The sequence below is a fragment of the Mus caroli genome, chromosome 6, assembly GCF_900094665.2.
Source record: "Mus caroli chromosome 6, CAROLI_EIJ_v1.1, whole genome shotgun sequence".
NCBI lineage: Eukaryota > Metazoa > Chordata > Mammalia > Rodentia > Muridae > Mus > Mus caroli.
Window position 1 is genome coordinate 47,919,455 of NC_034575.1, and position 23,033 is coordinate 47,942,487.

General features: G+C 45.0%; 1 protein-coding gene across 2 annotated transcripts in view; it reads left to right on the forward strand.

Moving 5' to 3' along the window:
- Nucleotides 1-23,033, forward strand: part of Creb5 (cAMP responsive element binding protein 5) — a 394,770-nt gene that overhangs the window by 142,893 nt on the left and 228,844 nt on the right. For both annotated transcript variants that reach the window (XM_029478951.1, XM_021164792.1), the window contains exon 5: nucleotides 13,154-13,326. In XM_029478951.1, coding sequence (XP_029334811.1) covers nucleotides 13,154-13,326 — 173 coding nt within the window. The remainder of the gene's footprint in view (nucleotides 1-13,153; nucleotides 13,327-23,033) is intronic.

Here is a 23,033-nt window from a genome sequence, read left to right on the forward strand (position 1 = left end):
ACACACACACACACACACACACACTCATATTCATGTGTAAAGCAAGCAAGCAAGAGATAAACACACTCAAATACACACACACACACACACACACACACACACCCCAGACAACAGAAACTTCACTTTACTGGAGCAACTATGAGTCCTTTGCTCTGACAATTCACTAAAAGTTCCAGCAATGTAGTCATGGCTGTTACTGGGGTCTCCAACTTTCTTAGCATGTCTATTGTAAGTTAGGAAACGTATCTTTTTTAAAAAGTTTCTCCAATAGCCAGCAAGTCTGCACATCCTGAAACTGACAGTAGAGCACACTGAAATGGAAAGGAACCCAGGAGACACTCTAGTGTTCCAGCTACTGAAGGTCTATAGACCAGGTGTCACACCACAAGAGGCGGAAGCTGCTGGGTGCTGACACCTAAGGAAAACTCTCTCATGGCATTAGCATGTTGCTTAGCAAGTCAACCCATATATCCCGGTTGTCTAGGTAGAAAAATGCAGTTCCGAACCACCTCCTTGCCTCCTGCCCAGGAATTTTGGCTGAAAAGAGACTTGTGCTCAGTCTGGTGATGGCTTTATGGTACATAAACACCAGGTGCCAAATTCTTCCTTCTGTGATTCTCACATATAAAGCCCTTCTTATGCCAAGCCCAATTGTCTTGCCAGCAGGAATGTCGACAAATAGGAAGCTGTGGCCTCAGAGCAAGACTTTGTTTGGAGGGTGTGTCCCCAGGTTCAGAGGAGTGATGCTTGTCTGGGCTCATCTCTGTGGGGTGGGGCTGGGTTAACTTGAGCACACCACAGGACGGGGACACATCTTAACTCTGTCTTCTATTGTTTCTCTCTGTCCTATCATGAGTTCTGAATCATGAGTAGATGGAGTGAATTTATTTTGTTACTATGTGACCTTAGATGTTAGGCAGTAAAGTTAGATATCTTAAGTTTTCCAGTTAAGACAGGTGGGATGGAGCAGAAAACCAGGTATGTCCTTCTCTCAAACCAAGGTTTCTCTATCATTTGAGTACCTTTAATCCATAAGGCACAAATATTTATCACAATGCATGTCTCATTGTGTGTATGTGTGTTATTCATTTTCCTCATATTGATTTTCTCTAGTGAAACAGTATATTATGAATACCTTGCTTGTACAGTAAGAGTAATGTGATAAGAGTAATGTGCATTTCTTAAACATGTAAATGTGTTGGGTGTTTTTGATTGTATATTCAAGTCGGCTTCCACTCTGCTCTGTGCCCTGTAAGGCTCACAGCACATTGGAACGATGGTGTGATGGAGGAAAATTGATTTTAAGATAAAGGGGTGCAATAGGAATGGGAGACAGAGTATCCCATAGAGAAATGAATCCATGTTTTGAAAAGGTGTTTTACAACTCATAGACACATTTGGTGGGGAAAAATAGAGCCAGGTGGTGTTTCTATGTAGTTTTCTCTTTGTAATTCCTTGTTTTCAGGACAGGAATCAGAAAGAGTGCAGTGGGTAGCTTGGAAGGGGTGCATGGGAGTGTTGTGAATGGGAAGGATGGACTGGGGAACATGGATCAAAGAAACAGAATTGTAATTTTCTGAAATACTCAGGAGCTTCTAAGGATGCTGCAGCAAGTGCCTGGTCTGGGGAGCAATGCAGGTGTCTAGGAGGCCATCAGTCCACTGAGACAGACAGTGTCTGGTCTCAAGGATGTCAGGACAAAATGGAATTGTGGCAGTCATAGGTGACATAATGCACACTTTGGGACATCATAGCCATTCTATGCAAATGGAAGCTACCTCACTGGCCTTCTTCCACTTCTTTGGATCCCTGAGGATATAGAAGATTCAAGATGCTGCTGGCAGAAATGTTTAAAACTTTAATATCTGGGCATGATGTTCAGAAGCTTCCCGGAGGACTGTCATACCCAGTGTAACTAGTTTCTCCTATGCTGGATGGCTAATGCTGTTTCTCTTGCCATGTTCAAGAGAAAGATGTTACCTCATTTTATTGCTCGCCCATTACCAAACATGGTTAACCCAACACCTCGCTGACTTCTCTCTTGCGTTGCTCAGTTTTGGGTTTGTTTGGCTTCCGAGATGGAACAAGCCAGCTAGCATGACAACCAGGAGGTACCTGTGCTCCAGGAAAGCTGGTGATTTCCAAAACATCAAGAGGCTGCTGAGTCCAGATGGGTCATGAGAGCCTCATTGTAGCAGCCCTGTTCCCCAGCACTGAACAATTTACAAAGCAAGGCTATTCACAGAGAGCCACCTGACGAGTTCTACCAGCCCAAGATGAAGGACCAGCAACTCGTTCTCCATTGTCTCAGAGGTCAGGCTATCCTGTTGTCAAATGCTCAACCAACGCTCTAGGCAAGGTAGTTTTCCAGCAGTTTCATTGTACTAGACAGCCCTCCCTTCCAGTTCTTTCACCCAGGAAAGATCAAGAGCTGAGGAAGAGCAGGGCTTGGGCAAGGGCAAGCAAAGGCATCTGTCCTCTCAGGTCATATGTCCTATGTGGCTTCCAGAGAGTGTGATGGTTATGTTTCTGCTCTTTGACAAACTGGAGAGACATGTCCCTTGGCATCCCCATGGTAGTTTCATGTATACTCTTTTTTTTTTTTTTTTTTTTTTTCAGTAAACTAACAAGGTTCTGGTCAGGAAGGAAGGGAGATTTACCTAGTCATTCCAGAACTAGCCACCTCCTGGCAACTGTTCTACATTGTCCTGTTTGCTTAGTACCCCTTGTGGGATGTGACCCTATTGTTTTCCGTATTCATGGTGGTGTGAGAACCTGCCCAGGTAACTGCTGCCACCTGTTTACCTTCCCCATACCTTCTCCAGGACTCAGGTTCCCTTTTGCTTCTGGTCCTTGCCTTTGGCTTCCTCAGTGTTCACTTGGTGGCTCTGGTTGAAGCTGATGGCATAGTACCCTTAGAGGAGACTGCTAAACACCATGTTGCATGCATAGGAAGGCCAGGGAAGCCAGGACTTGTCATCTCTTTCTGTTAGGATCTCAGCCTTGAGGTGACTGTGTAGGACATGAGCAATGAGAAGTCGTGACTTTGTGCTTCTGTGGCATTGTCTCAGAAATTAGAACTATTTTTTCAATTCAGCCAGCAGACAATTTATTCTATGTCAGTTTGGAAATGGGGGGCCACAAGAGAAGCAAGTCAGATGAACACTTTCCTGGACTTCTTGGGAGTTACTATACCAGATGCATCACGTAAATTGTGCTTCAAAGGAGAGGACAGCAGTGCTTTTAGACAAGCAGAGACATCAAGAAAGTGGCATCCAAGGTAAACCTGACAAAGAGAGCGGAGGGGAGACATTCTGAGATTAAGAGGCATCAGAAGAGAGAAGGCAGAAAGGTTGAGTCTAGATACTGTGTGTTAGGAAAATGGATGAAGTAACACTATCTCCCTAATAGCACTAGCCCTTCCCCTTATGTTGGAAGGAATCAAGTGTGACTGTCCTCTGTGTGTACGTGAGAAAATGCTGTTGATCAGTTTTCAAAGAGGATGTAGGTAGGCAGAGAGGGGGCTCTGAGCTTGTGCAGGCCATGGTGTGGAGGATATGGTCTTTATATGTAGTATGAGGTGGCTAGATGACTGAGCTAGACAGTGGGTTTGAGTCGGAAGATGTGAGCTTAGGAATAATGTTAAGGATGAGGGTGACCATGGCCTTTTAATAGACATCATTCTGAGCTGTAGGCTTTGGAATGGGGAGGTGCTGTAAGAGTGGGTAAGGTTATGTCAGCTTATCAATAGCGGGGTCTCCAAAGGTCTGGGAAGGGACCTGAAGAGTTGAAAGCTGGGATGGCAGCATGAAGCTGGAGGATCAAACTAGATGACAAATCTCTCCAGAACTAGTGGTTAAAAAACAAAACAAAACAAAACAAAACCCCAAAAAACAGCAAGATGGTGGTTGGTGGTTGGAATCATAAAAACAAAACTCAAAGCGCTAAGTGAGATTATGTGCTTCGTGGTGGACTGTGACCAGGCCTGTGGACCAGCCCACTGTCCATCAAAATGCCGACAGTCAGCCATTGATGATGCATCATCTCTGTTTCTGTTGTGGGTGAGCCTAGGTGAAGTATTCCTCAGGCCGAGTGTGTGTGTCACCTTCTTCTCAGCCCTTCTGCCACCCTGTGAGCCATTGGCAGCAGCAAGAAGGCCTGTGTTTTTCTTTTTTCTTTTCAAGTGCTAACTACACTTTATGTAGATTTACTCAGCAATCACATTGGGTCAGAACCTGCCCTTGTCACCTAAGCATTCAAAAAGGAGAGGACAAGGTGGCCTTAAAATAAATACCTGCCAGTGTATTCCAAGAGCCTTGATAGAAGGTGCGTGGGCGAGTGGAGAGCAGAGGAGGAGGTGAAGGATGCTGCAGATGCTGCAGCGCCACTGTTGCTGGTAATTGTAGTGATGAGCACCATGGTAACTCCAGTGAGGTGTGAATGGATGCTGAATGTAGCCAACACAACATTAAACACAGGGCTTATATCACCTAATTTAATTTTACAAAAACCTTTATAAGGTAAGACTGTTCCTGTTTCCCAAGTGAGAAATTTGAAGCACACCAATACCACATCTTTGCCTAGGAACATACAGCACTTGCTTACTGAACAACTGGGTATAGGGCACATCTACTGAGCACCCACTATGAACACAGGCACTGGCTCTGCTTAGAAGAATGCAGCTGTCTCTTGAAATGGCAGGGAGGACAGAGGGACAAAGAACTGAGACAGATAATAAGAAAGGGGTCCAAGGCTCTGCAGAGAAGGTAACACAGTCTGGTGCTTGAAGAATGAGCTGAATCCAGAGAATATGTGCAAAGGTGAAACTGGTGCCTAACTCTTAGGAACCCTGTGTACATGAATGGTACAGGGGGAGGAGATGGGGGTGTGGTTTGCTGGATACTATTGCAAAGGTTAGTGGAGGGCATCTTGTGAATAGCTTGGAGGCACATATAGAAGGTAGTAGATAGACTACAGCAGTCCTTCCATGCCACAGTGGAATGAGCAGATGACTGGAAGGTTTTGATCATGGAGAGATCCTATCAGTGATCGGTGCATCTGATCATTTTTGATGGCCTGAGTCTGGTTTTTCTAATGCCCTCATGACTCCAGGAACAGTAACTATTGACATTGGCTTAATTCTAATTCTAGAGTGTGGGTACGGTAGAGACATTTTCCTCTTAGCCCATGGGAATTATTTCAGTTTTTCTTGCTGATAACATAACACAACACTACAGGATGGGTAAGTGGTATCTTTAGGGGAAAGGTCCTGGGTGTCTGTATTCATCTTGTTGACAGGATGCTGAGAAGGATGCAAGGGCCAGAGACAGATACATGCACTAGAGCCTCTGATCTCTTTCCTTCCTATTAAACCGCTAGAATTCAACCGTGGGATCCCAGCCTGCACACTTTATGGAATCACCTTGTGAGTCACCTTGTGAAAGACTCACCTCGAAATATCACAGTGGGATTAAATTTTGCCTTCTCTTCCCTCACAAAGAGAATGAAATTGTAGCCCATGAACCCTTGGAGGCACACAAACTATATCCAAGCCACACTGCCATATGAACCTATTAAGTGGAAACAGTGAGGGTAATAAAGAGGAGGTGAGACCAGACATGGACAGTTCTAGGTGGGTGAATCTGTAACGGAAGGGGCGGGGCCTTTGAGAGACACCTGGAAACTTTCTCACAGTTAAGGGTGGCACCTGAGAAGATGTTTATTGTCTGGGGTATTTTACTATGGTATTAAATGAGTAGCTATAAACTGCACCCAGGAAGGGCTCAGGTGCTCCACCCCAGTATTAGGGCAAATGATAGAAGTCTGGGCACTGGAGGAGAGTGTGACCATTTAGGTGGGTGTGCTGTTGTGAATCACACAGACTCCAGACCGGAAAGGCCCCTGAGGGGACCATCTACTTTTGGTTTTGTGCAAAGAGCCCAGGCCACTGAGGGTTTCACCAGCCATGATCAAGCTGTTTTTACTGCACCATCTTCCCCCAAGTCAGAGAGGAGCCACTTTTGCTTTGAGATGAATGAATGGTGTCACACTAAGCATTTGCAGGGATGAAGCTGGTGAAGGTGTGGATCTGTAGAAATGGTGTGATACATGGGCTGTGATTCTCAGGACACAGTTCAGCATTACTTGACCACTCTCTGTGCCGGTCATTCAAGGAGCCCAGATAGGCTTGATGTTTTGCCATGTCCCTCTCCAAAAGGAAACATTCTCACTACACAACAATTGCAACAGCGCCACTTCCATCTTGTGAACTTATTTACAGCTCTGAGCACCTGGGTCTAGGCCATTCTACTCAGTCTCTCGGTGCCTCGCTTTCCTCATCTAGGAACTGTGGCTGCTCACGTTATTTACCTCTTAAAGGCTGGATTTTCTGACATATGGTATTGCTTCATAAGTGCCGGGCCATTATAAAAATGATTTCTATTCTTATTAGTCATGGGAAGAGCTCTGAGAAGCTGCCTCCCCCACTCTAAGCTTCATGTTACTTTACTATAAGGAAAGTGACACACTATGCTCTCACTCACAGTGCTGGGATAGCTCTGTTTCACATATGGTGGCAAGTCTGTCCTTAGATGGTTATCTCTGTTGTAGATTGAGAATGGTTGGTTTCTGAGAACTAAAATGGCCCAAATTATAAAGAGCTGGTGTAGACTTGACCCGATGTCTAGCTGATCCCATGCTTATGTCCCCTTGACCCTGTACCTCATCCCTTTTAGAATTCTTCAGTAGCAAACTCTTAGAAAGTAAAGCTTAAACTTGTTTATCAAAGCTGGGGGTTTTCACAAAACCCCATACTTTCCTCTCCCTCTCTGTCCTGTAGAAGTTACCTGGTGAGCTTTCTTAACCTGCACTGTGCTGCATCCTGCTCCATCTGACTCCACTAAAGTGCAGGGTTTGGAGAGAGAGAGAGAGAGAGAGAGAGAGAGAGAGAGAGAGAGAGAGAGAGAGAGAGCGCTCCTACATGGCTGAACCCTGGTGCCTTTCCCATTTTGTGATTCTTCTAATTCTTCTATACTATACCCTCATCTGCAGAACAGCCTACTCTCTTGGCAAGACAGCCACCAAATACTGGCATAGCCACTGATAGCACCAAAGAAAAACTCAGGACCCACTACACCTCCAAAATCCCAATTCCATCTAGAGGCGTAGAACTTGTTATTCTGTGAATGTCATAGCCACCTTTTGGATGCACTTCATTGGATATTTAGCTCTGGAAAGTTCTGGAAGTCTTCATAACTTCCCCGGGCATCATTAAAATGCAGACAACTCCAAGATTGCACAACTTGGCTTGTAAATGCGCATCAGGGTGACCCTGGATCTTTATGAAGAGACTTGTAAAGTCTCCACACCTGGGCAGTTGGATAGAATGTAGATTTGAAGATAGCATTCTGGAATCTTGTGGGAATCCTCCTTGGTTGGACTGTGCATGCTAACCTTTACTTTCATTTGTGGTCCACTTCCCTTCATCCTTCATTACCACACCCTGAAATTATAGTTATTTTTAAAGAACACGGATGTACATTCTTGTACACTAAGTTGTTTTTTTGTGTATTGTGCTCCAAGCCCATGCATGCAGAAAGACAATTACCACTCTACCTCAGGCTCCCTCAGCTTGCAATCAAGACTCATTACTTCCCTGGTTCTCATCCCATTCACACCCTGCATGCCTCAGAACAGCAATGAATTGAAAGCAATGCATTTCTGGGCAAGAACAGAGGGCGATGTCAAGGGAAGGCTGAGAGGTGTCAGTCATAGATGGGGAACTTTGTTAAAGACCTTTTATAGTCTGTGGAGCTTCCATTTTTTGATGGCTAAGAGACAGCACCTTTCCAGATCCTTTCCATCTGGCAGAATTTTGTAACTTTTGAAAGGTTCCCTTCCACGAAAGCTTACAGTTATAGATTTAAAAAAATTACCTTGTAAGCAAATGAATCACAGTCCCAAGTGTCTGTTTTGAATATTTAATGACTCATAATATGTAGCAGAAGAGACTTGTGGAGTGCCAGAGGTGTAGAATTGACAAACTATATGGTTCTGGGCTCCCCTAACCCTGTATAATGTTGAAGCTATTGAGCAAGGGGTTCCTGAGTGATTTGTCTAGGTTACGTGACACCAATGGGGGTGAGGGGGAGAATAGCATGGGAGAAACCTAACTCTCAACCTAGTACAATTTCAAAAATACTATATGTACCTGATCATCTAAAACATGTGAGCCCATGTATAACCCATGTCTTTGCTATGAAAGAGATCTGGAAGTCATCTTGCACTGTTTCCATCCCGATGCAAGAATCCTGGATACCCCTGAGCACAGATGATGGTCATTGGTCCTGGCTTACACTAGACCCAGGGAACTGAGTATTTATGGGAGATTTTATTTTGTCTTTGGATATTTCTACATACTAATAAAACTATTCTGACATAAGGTCAAATTTCTATTTTTTAAGTATTGACCCATAAGACAGATGGTGGCCAGAAGTTGGTGGCATTATAGGTGATGGTAACTTTTGTTCTCTTTCTTAAAATATAGGCAATGATGCCCACCTTGTAGGATTGCACTACAGATGTGCTTTATAAAGTATCTATCACAGTGTCTGCTTTAACATAGACACATGAGTTTTAGTTATTATTGACTTCTTCTCCTCCTCCTTCTTTTTTGAGACAGGGTTTCTCTGTGTAGCCCTGGCTGTCCTGAAACTCACTTTGTAGACTGGGCTGGCCTCGAACTCAGAAATCTGCCTGCCTCTGCCTCCCAAGTGCTGGGATTAAAGGTGTGTGCCACAACCGCTCGGCTATTACTGACTTCTTAGCATCATTATTGCATGTTCTGGACTTATGCGCTTGGAGTGATGCAGACTCTGTCTAATCCTGCAAATATTTGAAGGCATTTAGCATGACCCTCTAGGTCTTCCCCTCTCAGACTAAATATTCCCTGCTTCCTGGGCCGTTCTCCATGCAGTGCATTTTTAATGCATTCATTACTCTCTTTCCCTCCTATTTGTCAATTTCTCCCTTAAAATGTGGTGGCCAAATGTGGTCAGCCCAACGTACCTTACAGTGGAATAATTACTTCCCCTGATCAGGACGTTTCACTTCTAAAACAACCTAGATTTATGTTAGCATTTTTGGAAGCCAGATCACACAGTTGGCTCAAGGAAAACGTGATTCTGCTTTCCAGAACATTAGCTCTGTCTCCCAACTTTGTGTCAACTGCAGATTTGACAAGCATGATTTTTATATCTTCATCCAAACTGTTGATAAAGGTTGTCGAACAAGAAAGGCCAAAGGCTGAACTTAATTCAAGGCACACACTTCTGATCTTTGTCTGTGAACTGACATCCATCCGTGCTGTCTGTTTGGCGACATTCTTTCACTAGCTTCAAATCTACCCGCCAGCACTATCAAAAATAAATCAGCAAGATAACTCACTCCTTGTGTTTTTGAAATTGGATGTTGAATTTTTCTGTATGCAAAATGCTATTCTTTTATCAATATGGCAGATTTTGAATGCAAAATTGGGACGACGTGAACTCAGAAAATAATTTCATGTTTGAATTCCTACATAATGCTGAAAGAAAACAGTCACCTCCAGGTGTGAAGTGAGGATGCTATTACCAGAATACTTATTTTTTCCAAAGTGTTTTAAAATCACTCTCTGGGTCCAAGGGAAGTCAGCATGCAGAATGTGTGTTTGTGTGTGTGTGTGTGTGTGTGTGTGTGTGTGTGTGTGTGTGTGTGTGAAGGGGAATTATGAAAACATGATTCAGAAGTCATTTTGTAGGACCTCAGAAAGAAACAGAGCTCTTTCAAAATTATTGGGGAAGATGTAATAAGAAGGCCTTATTCCTAGATAATAATTACTTTCTCTTAATGATTTTCAGAAAAGGTTCTTAAGCTTTGGCATCTTGGGCTGAAACTTCATTCTCTAATTTAACATGCTATGCTTTCAAATAAAAACAGAAGTGAACCAAGCTTCCTGAGGAGCTCCCTGAGCCTGGCTTTCCCTGGTTTACATGGCTCACGTAAAGAAGATTATTGGTCATTTGTAACAAAGGCGAGAAGCCAACCACTGAGCATTCATGGGTCTCTTTGGGTACTTTCAAAGGCTTTTCTCTCCATTCTTCTGTCTTAGTTCTGACCTCCTTAGGTTCTTCAGCCTGTACCTGAGAACATGTTCCTTAACATCTAAAACTCTATTGCTGTTAACTTGATTTCAGATTTCAAGGTGAGCAGGTGTGATGCTAGCACTCTCCAAGGCCAGGGAACAAAGGCAGAAGGCTCCACAGTCTGAATAGCCTAGGGATACTGTCCTGTGCATCACTGAGCCCTCTGCCTTCACCACACACCCACATGGTATGTGGTGATGGAGTCCCAGTGGAGAGCAAAACCGGATTTAGTTCTCAGTGTGGTAGCAGGTGAGGGAAGGAATAGATATTTATATGATCAAGAACAGATATAATCTCATGAAAACTCCTACAGAGGAAATGGTTCCCATCATTAGAGAGGTGTAGAAATTTCCCATAGAATGGATAGTCCAAGAGGTGAAGGGTGAAGTCAGAACCTAAGAGCATTGCCATCCAAACAAAACAAAACAATATTGCAGGGTCCAACATGGAGTAAGATCAGAATGCAGGCAGGAGAGTTCCAAATAGGTGGGTGGGACGAGTTACTAAGAACCAGAGGGAAGAAGGGAGTAGATGAACTATTAGTTAGGGAAGGTCCTACAGTAATCAGGGATGTTATAAATGGTGCTGTTAGCATCTTTCAAAGCAAAGAAGCCATGCAGTGGCTGAGGGTGGGCATGCATACTGGGCCCTGTGTGCAGTGTGATGGGTTGTACATTTAGTGTCGTGTATGGGAAGGAGGAGAGAGGAGAGCCAAGCAAGAGTGAAGAAGGTCTCCCACTAAAGCAGAGGTTCTCAACCTTCCTAATGCTGTGAGCCTTCAATACAGTTCCTCATGTTGTGGTGAACTCCAACTATAAAATTGTATTTGCAACTTCACGGCTGTAATTGTGCTACTGTTATGAACTGTGATGGAAATATCTGATATGCAGGATATCTGATAGGCAACCCTAAAGGGGTCGTGACCTACAGGTTGAGACCCTACCTCTGCTGGTGGGACAAGGCATGGAGATGTAGACAGAGAAGGAATGCTTGGGACAAACTGGTTGGATTTGAAACTACATCTGGGGATGACAGAAAAGAATTGTCCTGGGGAACTTAAGGCGATGCAATGCGTTTTATATTCTCCTCTGTGCTTATAGGGATGCAATTCTAAACATCAAATTGTACAGCTTTTGTGATATACAGTGGAAACAGCACAATAACACGAATTTCAAAGAAGAATCGGAGTTCCTCTAGGCTTTGGACATAGTGTTGAAATGTGGGTGATTATAAGAAATATGGAGATATGAGTATCTTTGAGGGGATGAACATACAGAAGATAACCCGTACCGTGGTCTGGGTGTGTAAGGACGCTAAAGTTTACTTTTAAGAAGAATAACACATGATGTTTATTTTCATCATTATTCTCGTGACTTTTGTAGCCTTAGATCCTATAAAAGAAAATGCAGCAATCCCCCTGCCTGCACGGAAACCTGTCTCTACACACCATTTCCTTCCTTCTCCATTTGCCTAGCCACAGAATTTCCTCCTGCCAGAAAATCCTTCCAGTGTGCAAGAGGAGCTTTCGGGTCACACGTGTATATATTTGAGCCTTTGGGACCCCGTGATGACATAGTCAAGTCTCAGTCTAAGCCAGGTGCCTGTTTTCCATCTGAACTCCTTACAAATTGTGTGGTCAGAGCTCAGAAATCAGAAACCCGGGAAAGGTGTCACGTGATGGGTGTAGCCACCCCCAGTACCTGACATGTTATCACTGTCATTTAACACATAGTGCAGGAAATCCTGCTCTTTGCAGAAGAAATTCAAAGGGCCACTTCATGATCTCCTTTGATTTCTTTTTCCCTGGGTAACACCAAAGTGTGGACAAATAGATACGTTTTTCCCTCAAGTGAATTGCAAGTGATACCCCATTTCTTTCCCCAGCATCTTCATCCTATTTTCCTATTGACCTCTGGAAGTCCCCTGCCCTTCTAGGCTGACCGACATGTTGCCTGCCTGCCCAGGGGTCTGCTGCAGACTCTTGCCTGTGCCTTGATGTCCGTGCATCTTCTCTTGTTTTCCAGGTTCTGACTTTGTCACATGTCAGCCTTCATGCCTTGATCAGTCCTCTTTGGCCTCCGTATGCATTCCTGCCTTGGTGCCCCACTGGCTTGCTTTTCTACCTAATATACTTATTTAACGCATTTTTGTTTTTAGCTTATTTCAAACCCCATAGCTTTCATCAGGATCACCAGAAATCCATGCATGGCAGTAGCCCCTTGTGTGACTCGGATATTGCTTCTTTAGTTCATCTGGGCAATAGCGTTTGTTGAAGGGCTACTCTGCTCCATGTACCAGCATTCCAATAATCCATGTGGTTGCAGAGGGTGATTTTAAGACACGGAAATATGTTGTGTTATTCTTGACACTGGAGCTCAGGGCCCCAGTTTGATCTATTAAAGCCATAACATTGTAGAATCTACATTAGAACCTACTTTTCGAACCTATATTGGAATCTACACAGTTTATAGATTGTGTAGCACCATGATTATATCTAGAAAAATACAAGATTCTTTGAAAAGAAGGTAGGTGGCTATAGTGTTGTAGAACTGAAAGCAAGGAAATCGACCTGGTATGATGCATACACAGAACAAGATGGATGAAATCCACAAGATCACAGCATCTTGTACCACCCTTTTCTGGTGCAGTGTGCATCACTGAGTCAGATGAGGTATACACTACCCCTTCTCACTTCCTGCCACATGAGCCTTCCCTCGGGATGGCTGGTGGCAGTATGCTCAGCAAATGTCAAGGCATTTATTTCCAGGTATGTTTTACTTTTGGGGTAAGTATTCCTTTGGCACCTCCTCTTAACTGTTCAGGTATAGCAAGACCGATGAATCCTTGCCTTGCTAGAAGCTCTAACTCTGTTTAGGCAACATGGTCAGATTTCCAGCTTTGGCCTTGGAGGTGTGGGGAGTAGATGAAACATTGGCTCCTTCTGACTTTTCTCCTCTGTCTTCTCTGGGCAGAATATCTCCATGCATAATACAGTTGGTGGGACCATGACGGGACCTGGAGCTCACCAGCTAGGCAGCACTCGGATGCCCAACCACGACAGCAGCGTTGTGATTCAGCAAGCCATGCCTTCTCCCCAGTCCAGCTCGGTCATCACTCAGGCTCCTTCCACCAACCGCCAGATTGGGTAAGAAGACTTCCTCTCTGTCTCTGGAAGAGCTCAGGCAGCCTTTTGTACATTCTCCCTGGTTCTAGTGCTTGGATTTGTTGTTTTTACCGTCTAATATGATGCTGCCAAAAGAGTGATGCTTTGGATGAGAAAAGGCGTCTCCGTTTGCTTGGGGCTATTTTGATCCTAGATGTTGAGGGCGAAAGCTATTCATTATGTGACCTTATTTCTTCAAATAAGATTTGTGAATGGCAGACAAAATTAGTGGTGTTATGCAGACCGCAGAAGACTGCTCAGGAGAAATGTTTGGTGACAACAGAGAGGAGTTCTGCTAGCCCAGGTACCTCCTGGCAGTGTGACCCCAACCACAAACTCCTTGCAGCTGCTTGGCTGGGCCACCTGTATATTCCACAACTTGCCATTCTTTCTGGTCTTCCTTCCCACCTGTCTTTCTTGTTATTTCTTTCTCATCAGCCCTTCCTGGCCTTTCCATTGGCCTATATTTGTAAGCAGGGCCCTTCCCTCTCATTTATGAAACAAGACAATGTTAAGATCTTGAGGGAAACTGGTAGAAGTATCTTGACATCCATACATATCATGTCCTGGAAATTGTTCTCGCTTCTTTACATCATATGACTGGTTTGGCCCCTTGCTGCAGAGTGTGGTCTGACCATCAGCAATGCGGGCATTACTCATCAACTTCTTAGAAACGCCGAATTCTTAACCTCCCCACTTCCTTATCTCCAGAATGAGGATGGAGTTTGTTCTTTACAGCCTCTGAAGAGAGGCACTGACTTCTTGTGCGTACACTGATGGGCCCTGGCAATTGGCTGCCCCTGAAACCAGAAGGGGAACTTGCTGTGGTCTGCACTCACCTCCAAATGCAGTCTGAATTCTCAGGGGGCTGCTAGTTGTGGTGACTTAAAACACAATTTTGAGGCTTCCTTACAATTTTTCCTAATGCCTTTTCTCTGAGAACAAGAGTGGGCACAGGACAAAGCCTTGGCTCACTCCTGAGTGCTCTGGAATAGGGAACTGTGTCTCAGACTTCTCGGTTAGGTGTCTCAGAGGGACAAAGCACAGACAGTGAGTGTGGATGTCCGGGTCTTTGCTTTTGCTTTGAAAAGCGGGTATCGTTCTAGCCAAGTATCTTTGCTAATGGTTTCTTCTCAAGCAACTTGAAAAGCAAGTATTGCCACTATCTCTAAACCACAATGTCCTTGGAAGGTAATGTGGCTTCATTAAAGATGGTGCCTGCATCTCGGGGGACTCCTTTTTTCTCTTGGGCCCTGGCTTCGGGCAGACAATTCACAGCTGGACCAGCTAATTATAATTATTTTATTTTTCTTTCAAGGGGGGGGAACATAAAATGTGCTAGAGTTTACTAGCAGTTTTACAGCATTCTTTCCCCCCTGCAGCCCTCGCCTGCCCCTTGTACCCCTACCCACAACCCTCTCTGAGGCCCTTAGTGTTCCCCATTGTTAACGCAGCACTGGGTTTTATGAAGCAATCCTTTTAAGGCTAGCACTAAATTTTAAGATGGGTGTTGACTCTGTCAATAATTTACCCAGCTGGCCCCAGACTGTACATTTTGGGTGACATTTGTAGGCTGTGTCACTCTGCCATTCTTTCTGCTTCTTGGGGGCGTTGTGTGTATCTCCTGATGTGTTCTAGGAGATAATTGTTACTTTTAGGACTCTGTCTCTGTCTCGTTGCCCAGCTTGAGGGAGGCTATTTCTTTTCTCCAGATCCTTCCCTGTCGTGCTTACTCTGTTGATTCAAAACCCCCACATCCTGTCACTCCTGGGTTTCTTCTCCTCCACGTGACCCATCCAAAGCTCTGCCCAGATGATCGAGGGGCTCAGCAGGACCCAGCCCTGCCCTTCTCACCAGTGGATTGAGTATGGAACCCTAGGTGGTAACACTTGGGGATAGTTGGCTCTTTTATTTCCCTCAGCAAAGAGGAAATGAGTGCTCATTTTAAAATACGAGTTCCCCCGGGAGATGTCAGCAAATGAGCATTTGAAATTGCAGATAGCTTTTTAAAATTTCTAGTGTGTGTGTGTGTGTGTGTGTGTGTGTGTGTGTGCGTGCATGTGCACATGCATGAGCATAGAGAACCATATTGTAGTAATATTCTGATTTTTATCACAACCTCAAATATTTAAGTGTCAAAATCTGGCCAAGCCACCTGCAAATGTTTGTCATGGCGACTGGCCAACAAAAACAGCACACAGCAATGAAAGTCTTCATTCAGGCTCGGTACTGAAGCTGCATCCAGCTAGAGAGACTGGGACCCACCTGTGCCCACGCACAACACTCTTGTGCTGTGGCCAGAGGGTGTGTTCACAACTGGAACTTTGCAGGAGACAGGACTGCCTGACTCCTATCCCTGTCTTTTCTTCCCTTTCACTGGGGCTTAGATTCTATAGCCAACTCTCTCTCTCTCTCTCTCTCTCTCTCTCTCTCTCTCTCTCTCTCTCTNCTGGGGCTTAGATTCTATAGCCAACTCTCTCTCTGTATCTCGCTCTCTCTCTCTCTCTCTCTCTCTCTCTCTCTCTCTCCTTCCCTGCCCCCAGCCCCTTTTCATGCTGTAAAGCTTAAGCTTAGAGGCTTGGCATAAAGGTCTGCAAAATGGATGTGATGCCAGTTATCAGTAAAGCCTTCCACGACCAAGGGTGCATACCCTTGTAGGGATCAAGTTTTCACACTTGGGCTGAGGGGGGCAGACACTGAGACAAAGCAGACCAAAACGAGTGAAAAATATTAAGTATGTAGACACTCAGCAGATTCAGCTTCTATTCTATTCCACGGCGACCCCTGCTATGCCCTTTGCTCAATTCTGTAAAAGTAGTGCTATTATCTCAATAGAAACTTCAGGGAAGTATAAATATCCCAAATTGCACTTGGGTGGTTAGACAGGCTAGAAAAACACGCAGCTTTGGCGAATGTGGGAGGCATCTCCAAACCAGTGACTGCTTGTGCTCAGTAAAACTGGTAGATGCCCTGTCGGGAAGAGTGTCTTTGGCTGATTGATGGGGGTGTTTTAGGAGATAAGTTTCCCAGATGGGGTTAAAAAAATGAGCTATGGGTTGTGGAGAGACAAGAAAGACAGAAAACAAGCATGTGTTAACTAGAGATGAAATCGATTTAGCCTTGAACCAGCTATGTGCCACATTCCAAACAGTATCTCTACCCCAGTCATTTTTATTAGATATCGTATAACACGCTCATTAACTCAGGATCAAGTCAGCCAAGGCTGGGAACCGTGGCGCAGGAGCAGGTAATCGCAATGTAAATCCCACGCGCCTCTCAGTGTCTCTCTTAACATGAGGCATTTCTCGAGGAGCCGGTGGTTAGTGGAGAAGCTAAGTGGTGATCCTAATAGAGCCAAGCATTCTTAGAGAAGTCCGTTTCCCTCTGAGGTGCTAGGTGATACATGCGCAGTCCTTCTTCCGGTCGGTGATGCAGATAAGGACACGGAGTTCTTCAACAACATTCTACAGTAGAGGGTTCTGACAGGTTGCTAGAGGCACTGTTGACCTACTGACCTATGGATTTTCTTCTTGCTTTTTACTTCTCTGTATACTGGGTAAATGCATGCTCATGATGAGGGAGGCATCCCAGTAATCGCTTATAATGAAATTTTTACGCATTTAGCATTAGAATAGAATAGATACACGTGAAACATTTTGGTTGCATTAGTTAGCCAGCTGTACTAGGAGATCTGGCAATACGTTTCAACAGTGCATACATGAAGCTGCTTAGGTGGTAAATCCCTCCCTGATTTCACTCAAATTCTAGTCCGTGGGGTACAAATGCCTACATCATGCATAAACTCTACTTGCACGGAGCTGAGGCTAGGCAACTCTACTTCCCCATAATAAACAGTGCAGAGTGTTGGGAGTCAAGCTGGTTTTCCATAAGAAGGCGCCGTTAGCATGGATTCCACATCTTCACACCCAGCCAATGCTGCTTTCTGGTGCTTCCTTGCAATTCCTAATGCTATGTCATGGGTAGTGTCCAGTGATGGTCCCTCGGGCACACTGAGGAAAACCAACAAAAACAAACCATAAAGAATAAAAATCGAAAGTAAAGCATAGGTGGCAAGGCACGGCTGCTTTCTCCAAGGAGGAGAACAAGGAGGCTCCGCTGTGTGGATTGCCATTGTCATTCGGAGTGCCATTAGCTAGGGACAGGCAGGCATTCAGAGGCAAGGAGCTCTTAGCACTATTCCTGTGTGATAAACAACTAAGGAGAGGTTGGGAAGTGCTGCATTCACAGACAGGGAGTTTAAAAGTCAAGATAATAGGACACCACAGTTTAAAATGTGCCGCAAATCCCACGTTTGATATCATTATTAAGAGTTTTCCTAAATACCTCAACCAACCTAAGCCTAGCTGTGGCTGTCACTGTCCACCATAGGCCAACGTTGGGGACATCCTGGCCAGTTCCTTCCTGTCGATTAGATTTCAGGTTGTCTTGCAACTGCAACCCTCAGTCAGGACAAGTTGAAGCTGCCTTTAACTAATTCAGACCAGAATCCATTATTTCCTGCTTTGTGTTCGGCTGAATATCACGGCTATGAGCATAGCTTTATTGTTTAAAAATTGCTAGATCTTTCACAGCCCCAAGAACATTTACGAGGGCCCTTCAGGGGGATTGCTTTCTGAGAGGGTTGACAGACTTAACCATATGGCTTCCGTTAAATCCCAGGCAGAGCCTTGAGAAATTACCTCTGACAAGGGGGCCAGCAGCCTTCCACTCACAGGGTTTTATGTGTGGAACAAAACATTAAGTACTGATACTTGAGGAAATAGAATGTTTCTGAACAGTCAAAGGTTGTAACACCACATAGTATTATAGCCAGATGAAGGAAGGGGTGGAGCCGGAAGACAGGAACACATGGCTCAGTGTCCCAAAGTCCAGCAAAGCAGCCCTTTGCTCTTGTCTCCAAATCTGGATACGGCCTCTGGTACCTCAGCAACCATTGTATGTTTGTGTCTCAGCTCCTCATCTGGAACACAGAAGGGCTGGTCTGCTTGGCAGAGAAAACTGTAGCTCCTTCAGAGGGTTCATCTCCTTGTTAGAAAAACCCTTGGTCAAGAGGCTGACAGTGAGGATAGAGATGCTGATGTGGGCCCGATGCTTACACCGTGAGAGCTCTGAGGTAGTTCTGTACGCTGTTTCCTGTCCTTCTCCAGAAGCTCGAGCGGTAGGTGTATGCTCCACCCCATCTCTGTTTTATTGCCCAGGAAGAAAAGTCACATGTCCTCAGTCACCAGCCAGTGATGGACAGAGTTGGCTTGTTGCATCCCAAAGTACACATTGCCTCCCTCATGCCACGGAAGACACAGGGCAGTGTCTGAAATAAGAGAATCATTCGCACGCAGGAGCTGGCTGAGGCTCAGCCTGGTTACTGGTCACACTGAGTGTGTGTTCATCTACTAATTGGGTAGCCCAGGGCTGACAGCAGCTGCTTCCTTCCGTTGGGAAGGAAGGGACAGAGACCCAAGAATGTTGTAAGTATTTGGAAACAGAGTAGACCCATGTCTTGGAGACTCCCTGAGTCAAACACCTCATATTCAGGAAGACCGAAGTCTTTGAAGTCTCTGACACTTGGTGGCTCAGCTCTGGCCTTCCTGTCTTGCAAGGGAACCACCATTCCCTACTGTGAATTGAAGCCTGAAGCTCAGAGTCTCATTTCTGTACCTGAAAATCGGAGGCCTGTCTCCTAAGCTTCCAGGAAAGTGTCTCCATATTTGTTCACCTGTGTAGTCTGAAGCAGACATGGGGGAGGCTCAGCTGCAGAGAAAGTAGCCAGGGAGCACCATTTTGTGCCTACAGTAAATGTTGACAAGCTGCTGTGTGTGAGGCCAATTGGAAAGATTTGCAAGGAAAACAGTTTGCCCATCCCAGTGATGCTAGGTAGGAGGGGGCTCATGGGAAAGCTAAGAGCTATTCGTTTTGAGGGTGTGAGGTCCAGACAATTCACTGTCTGCAATGAAAGGGTTTATCTCAGATCTCAGTTTCCCAAGGCCATGTCCTTCCATCTACACAAGAAGGGAGTCAAACACATAAATAAGAAAATTACACAATGTCTCTCTTTCCTGTCCCAAATTTACTATGATTATTATGATTTTAGTTTGCTTTCCAGAAGCTGAGTTTGGTGAGAGCTGTAGACTGTTTGAATACCAGGATATGTCCATATGTCCAACAGAGTGTTACCAGAACAGAATCCAGGAACAAGTGGGAAAGGGGGGTCCACGCAGTCAACAGGCCTTGTTTGGAAAGCCAGGGAGACCTGCCTCTGACTCCGCTGCTGGCTGGATAGGCTCAGCATCTTCTCCATTCCTATAGCCCCTCATTCATTCTACATGCAACTCTATTATGTGGGAATCACTGCACCCACTTTACAGTTGGGTAAAGTGAGGCTCACTTTCCTTGGTGATGAATGAATCACCAATGAATAAGCTGAAGCAGATGTAAAGCTGGCCCACCTACTCTACCCTTCCATTCCTCACCTGGGAAATGACAGGACTTGCCAGAAGAATCCAGGCTCCTTTCCTAGACCCAAAGGTACTAGTGTTCGTAACTAATTAATTGTAAAGGTGAGGTGATTGCGTGCGCAGTGCTGTGTGGGTCGATGCACAGGCTCTCCTCTCGGACTCCATTTGTTGCTTTTTTTTTTTTCCTGTTTTTGACAAGGGCAACTTAAAGAAGGATGTTTAACAAAAAAATGTTGGAGTTCATTTTGTGGGGGTGGCAGTCATGGCAGCAGCTTGTCACATGGCACCTACCCACAGTCAGGAGGCAGAGAGAGGAAAACAAATGCTGATGATAAGCGCTCTCTCTCTCTCTCTCTCTCTCTCTCTCTCTCTCTCTCTCTCTCTCTCTCTCTCTCGCCTGGGACCTCAGCCCACAAAATGGTAAAGCTCAATTATAATATGGGCCTTCCTCAATTAATCCAACCCAGAGGTTTTACTCCTAGGTGATTCTAAATCCTGCTATGTCAACAATCAATACAATAAATATTATTTCCCACACTGACCTCGTCAAGAAAAATTTAAAGCAAAGTCTTATTAATTCTTTGAGAACGTCATACGTGCACACATGTGTTCTCAGCATATTCTCCCTGACGTGTCTCCTAAGTGCTCCCCAAACCCTTCTTCTCCCACCTCCTTGTTCTCTGAGCTCTGTTTTCTAACTCACAATCCGGTTTGCGCTGCCCATACACTCCTGAGTATAAATCTATACACTGGAGTATGGGCAAACTACCAGGGCCACACAGACTCACTTTTCTCCCTCAAAAGTCAGTAGCTACGAGTCCTTCCTCACCTAGGTAGGGTTGGAGATTTGTGAGCCCTTCCCCTCCCAATCAGAATCTGCTTGGCAGACTCCAGGGATCTAGATAACAGCATCGCTCGATTTTTCTGGTGAGTCCCAGCATTTCCCAGGAGAGGAATTGGGGAAGGGTAGAGTAGGTGGCTCACTTTGCCTCTGCTTTGACTCCTTATGATGATGACCCAAGGTGAGTGAGTGAGTCTCTGAGCCTCACTTTACTCAACTGGAAAGTGGGTGCAATAACTCCCATGTAATAGAAGTTGGTGTGGAATGAATGAGTGGCTATGGAGATGGAGAAAAGGCTATCCAGCCAGCAGTGGAGTCTAACGGCAGGTCTCCCTGGCTTTCCAAATAAGGCCTGCTGACTGCATGGACCCCCCCCCCCCTTTCCCACTTGTTCCTGGGTTCTATTCTGGGCATGCTCTCGGCAACATATGGACACACCCTTGAGTTCAGATGGTCTATGGCTCTCACCAAACTCAGCTTCCTGGAGAGTCTGTGATTAGCATGATACTTCCTCTCCCTTCCCCAGTAGTGTTCAGCTCAGAGAGCCTAGAGGGCTGAGCAGTGAGAGGAGTGTTAAAGAGAAGATGGAGATAATGACTCATCCTGTTTCCATAGTACTGGGATCACAGCGGGTGGGGCCATTTGGATGAACTGGTAAGGTCAATGGAGCCAAACTCTACTTTTAAAATCATTCTGCTGCCTTGAGTTAAGCCACAGTATATTTTTAGTGGCAAAATTAAACAAAACCACAACATTATAGGTGCGTATTCCAAACCATACCTCTCTAAAACACTGAAAAAAAAATGACTTTAAAATAATCCAAACTGAACTACCCAACACTCTTAAAGGTGACTGTGGGCTTTTATAGTCCAGGTGCACCCAAATGAAAAGGGTATGTATATATACACATTTTCTAATATTTTGTTTAACTGGAACATAATTTAGGCTCTTTGACTGGTGTGGCTCCTTATTCAAAACACTTGAAGCATTTTCCAGCTGTATCCAGTGTATTCTGAATAACAAGGGTTTTCCTATGTCATGAATGCTCTTGTATAGTTTTCTTCTTTCATGACACAAGGTGACAAGCAAGAATAAGATTGTAAGAGGAAAGCAGAGTACCAGAGGCACAGGCGCTTGCCACACCAAGCCAGGCGTGTGACTCAGTCCCTGAGGCCAACATGTGGCGAGGTTGCGCTCTGCTCTCTGTGCCTCATGGGTCATGGCACATGCGTATTCTCACAAGGTGAATAAAGGCAATGAACTTAAAGAAAAAAATAACCTCTGTGGATTCAGGATTTCTTTGCTTATATTTTGGGAAATATGAATAGTTCCCTGTTGTCTAGAAAGATTGTTTTCAGAAGGGCTCATTTTTTATTTCTCTGACACCCTGACATTACTCGTCTGTGGGAAGATGAAGTGCTACAGCTGGCATCCTCCAGGTGATGACTGTCCCATCTTAGACTGGAGAGAGGACAACGATGTAGATGAAGATCCCCACTTTCAATAAGGAGGAAAGTGCGCTGCAGAACGGGCCAGAATGTGCTGTCAGTGGAAGGCAATGATGTCTGTGGGGAGAGTCAGGTGGATGTGGAGAGGGGGTGGGGGAGGGCATGCATCCAGAGCCATCCGACCTCTCTTCCCTCCCTCCTGTTTTCTGCTCTCTCCAAAAAAGAAAGAAGCTGGACTTGGAAAAGTTACTTTCCACCTAAAAGGAAAAAAGTATACATCGGCTATCAGAGATTACATGTGCTCCAATTTCCTTCTATTGTGCATATAGATGGCATTTATTTATCTTGGTTCTGTAGGTAGGTACTTTGCGGAGAAACATAAGAGTGTGTCTGTTGAGATTTCTTCTTCCTCCTCCTTCTCCTCCTCTCCTTCTTACACCTCCTCTTCTTCTTTTTCTTCTTCCTCTTCCTCCTCCTCCTCTTCCTCCTTTTCCTCCTTCTCTTCTTTCTCTTCCTCTCTTTCTTTGTATCTGTCTTACTCTGCATGTATGTGCATGTATGCATGTGTGTGTATGTGTGTGTGTGTGTGTGTGTGAGAGAGAGAGAGAGAGAGAGAGAGAGAGAGGGAGAGAGAGTTATAGAGCAAATGTGTGAAACTTTGAGTGCCCCACCTCAAGCCACAGACAACCCATCTAATATTGGGTGCACTGCGTTCCATAATTATTATTGCCATTAGGAATAATTATTATTTGCCCCGTTGAGTTGGCAGTTTGGAGCCTGCCCGAGACTGAGGCTTCTCACAGGAGCCATGGAACACAAAGGACAAAACAATCACCCACAAGTGCTTGAACACGTTTGCACCACACCCTTCTCCTGGTTCAACTTCATTGGGTTTCCTACCCAGTGGCTGTCAGATGCAGAACTGGT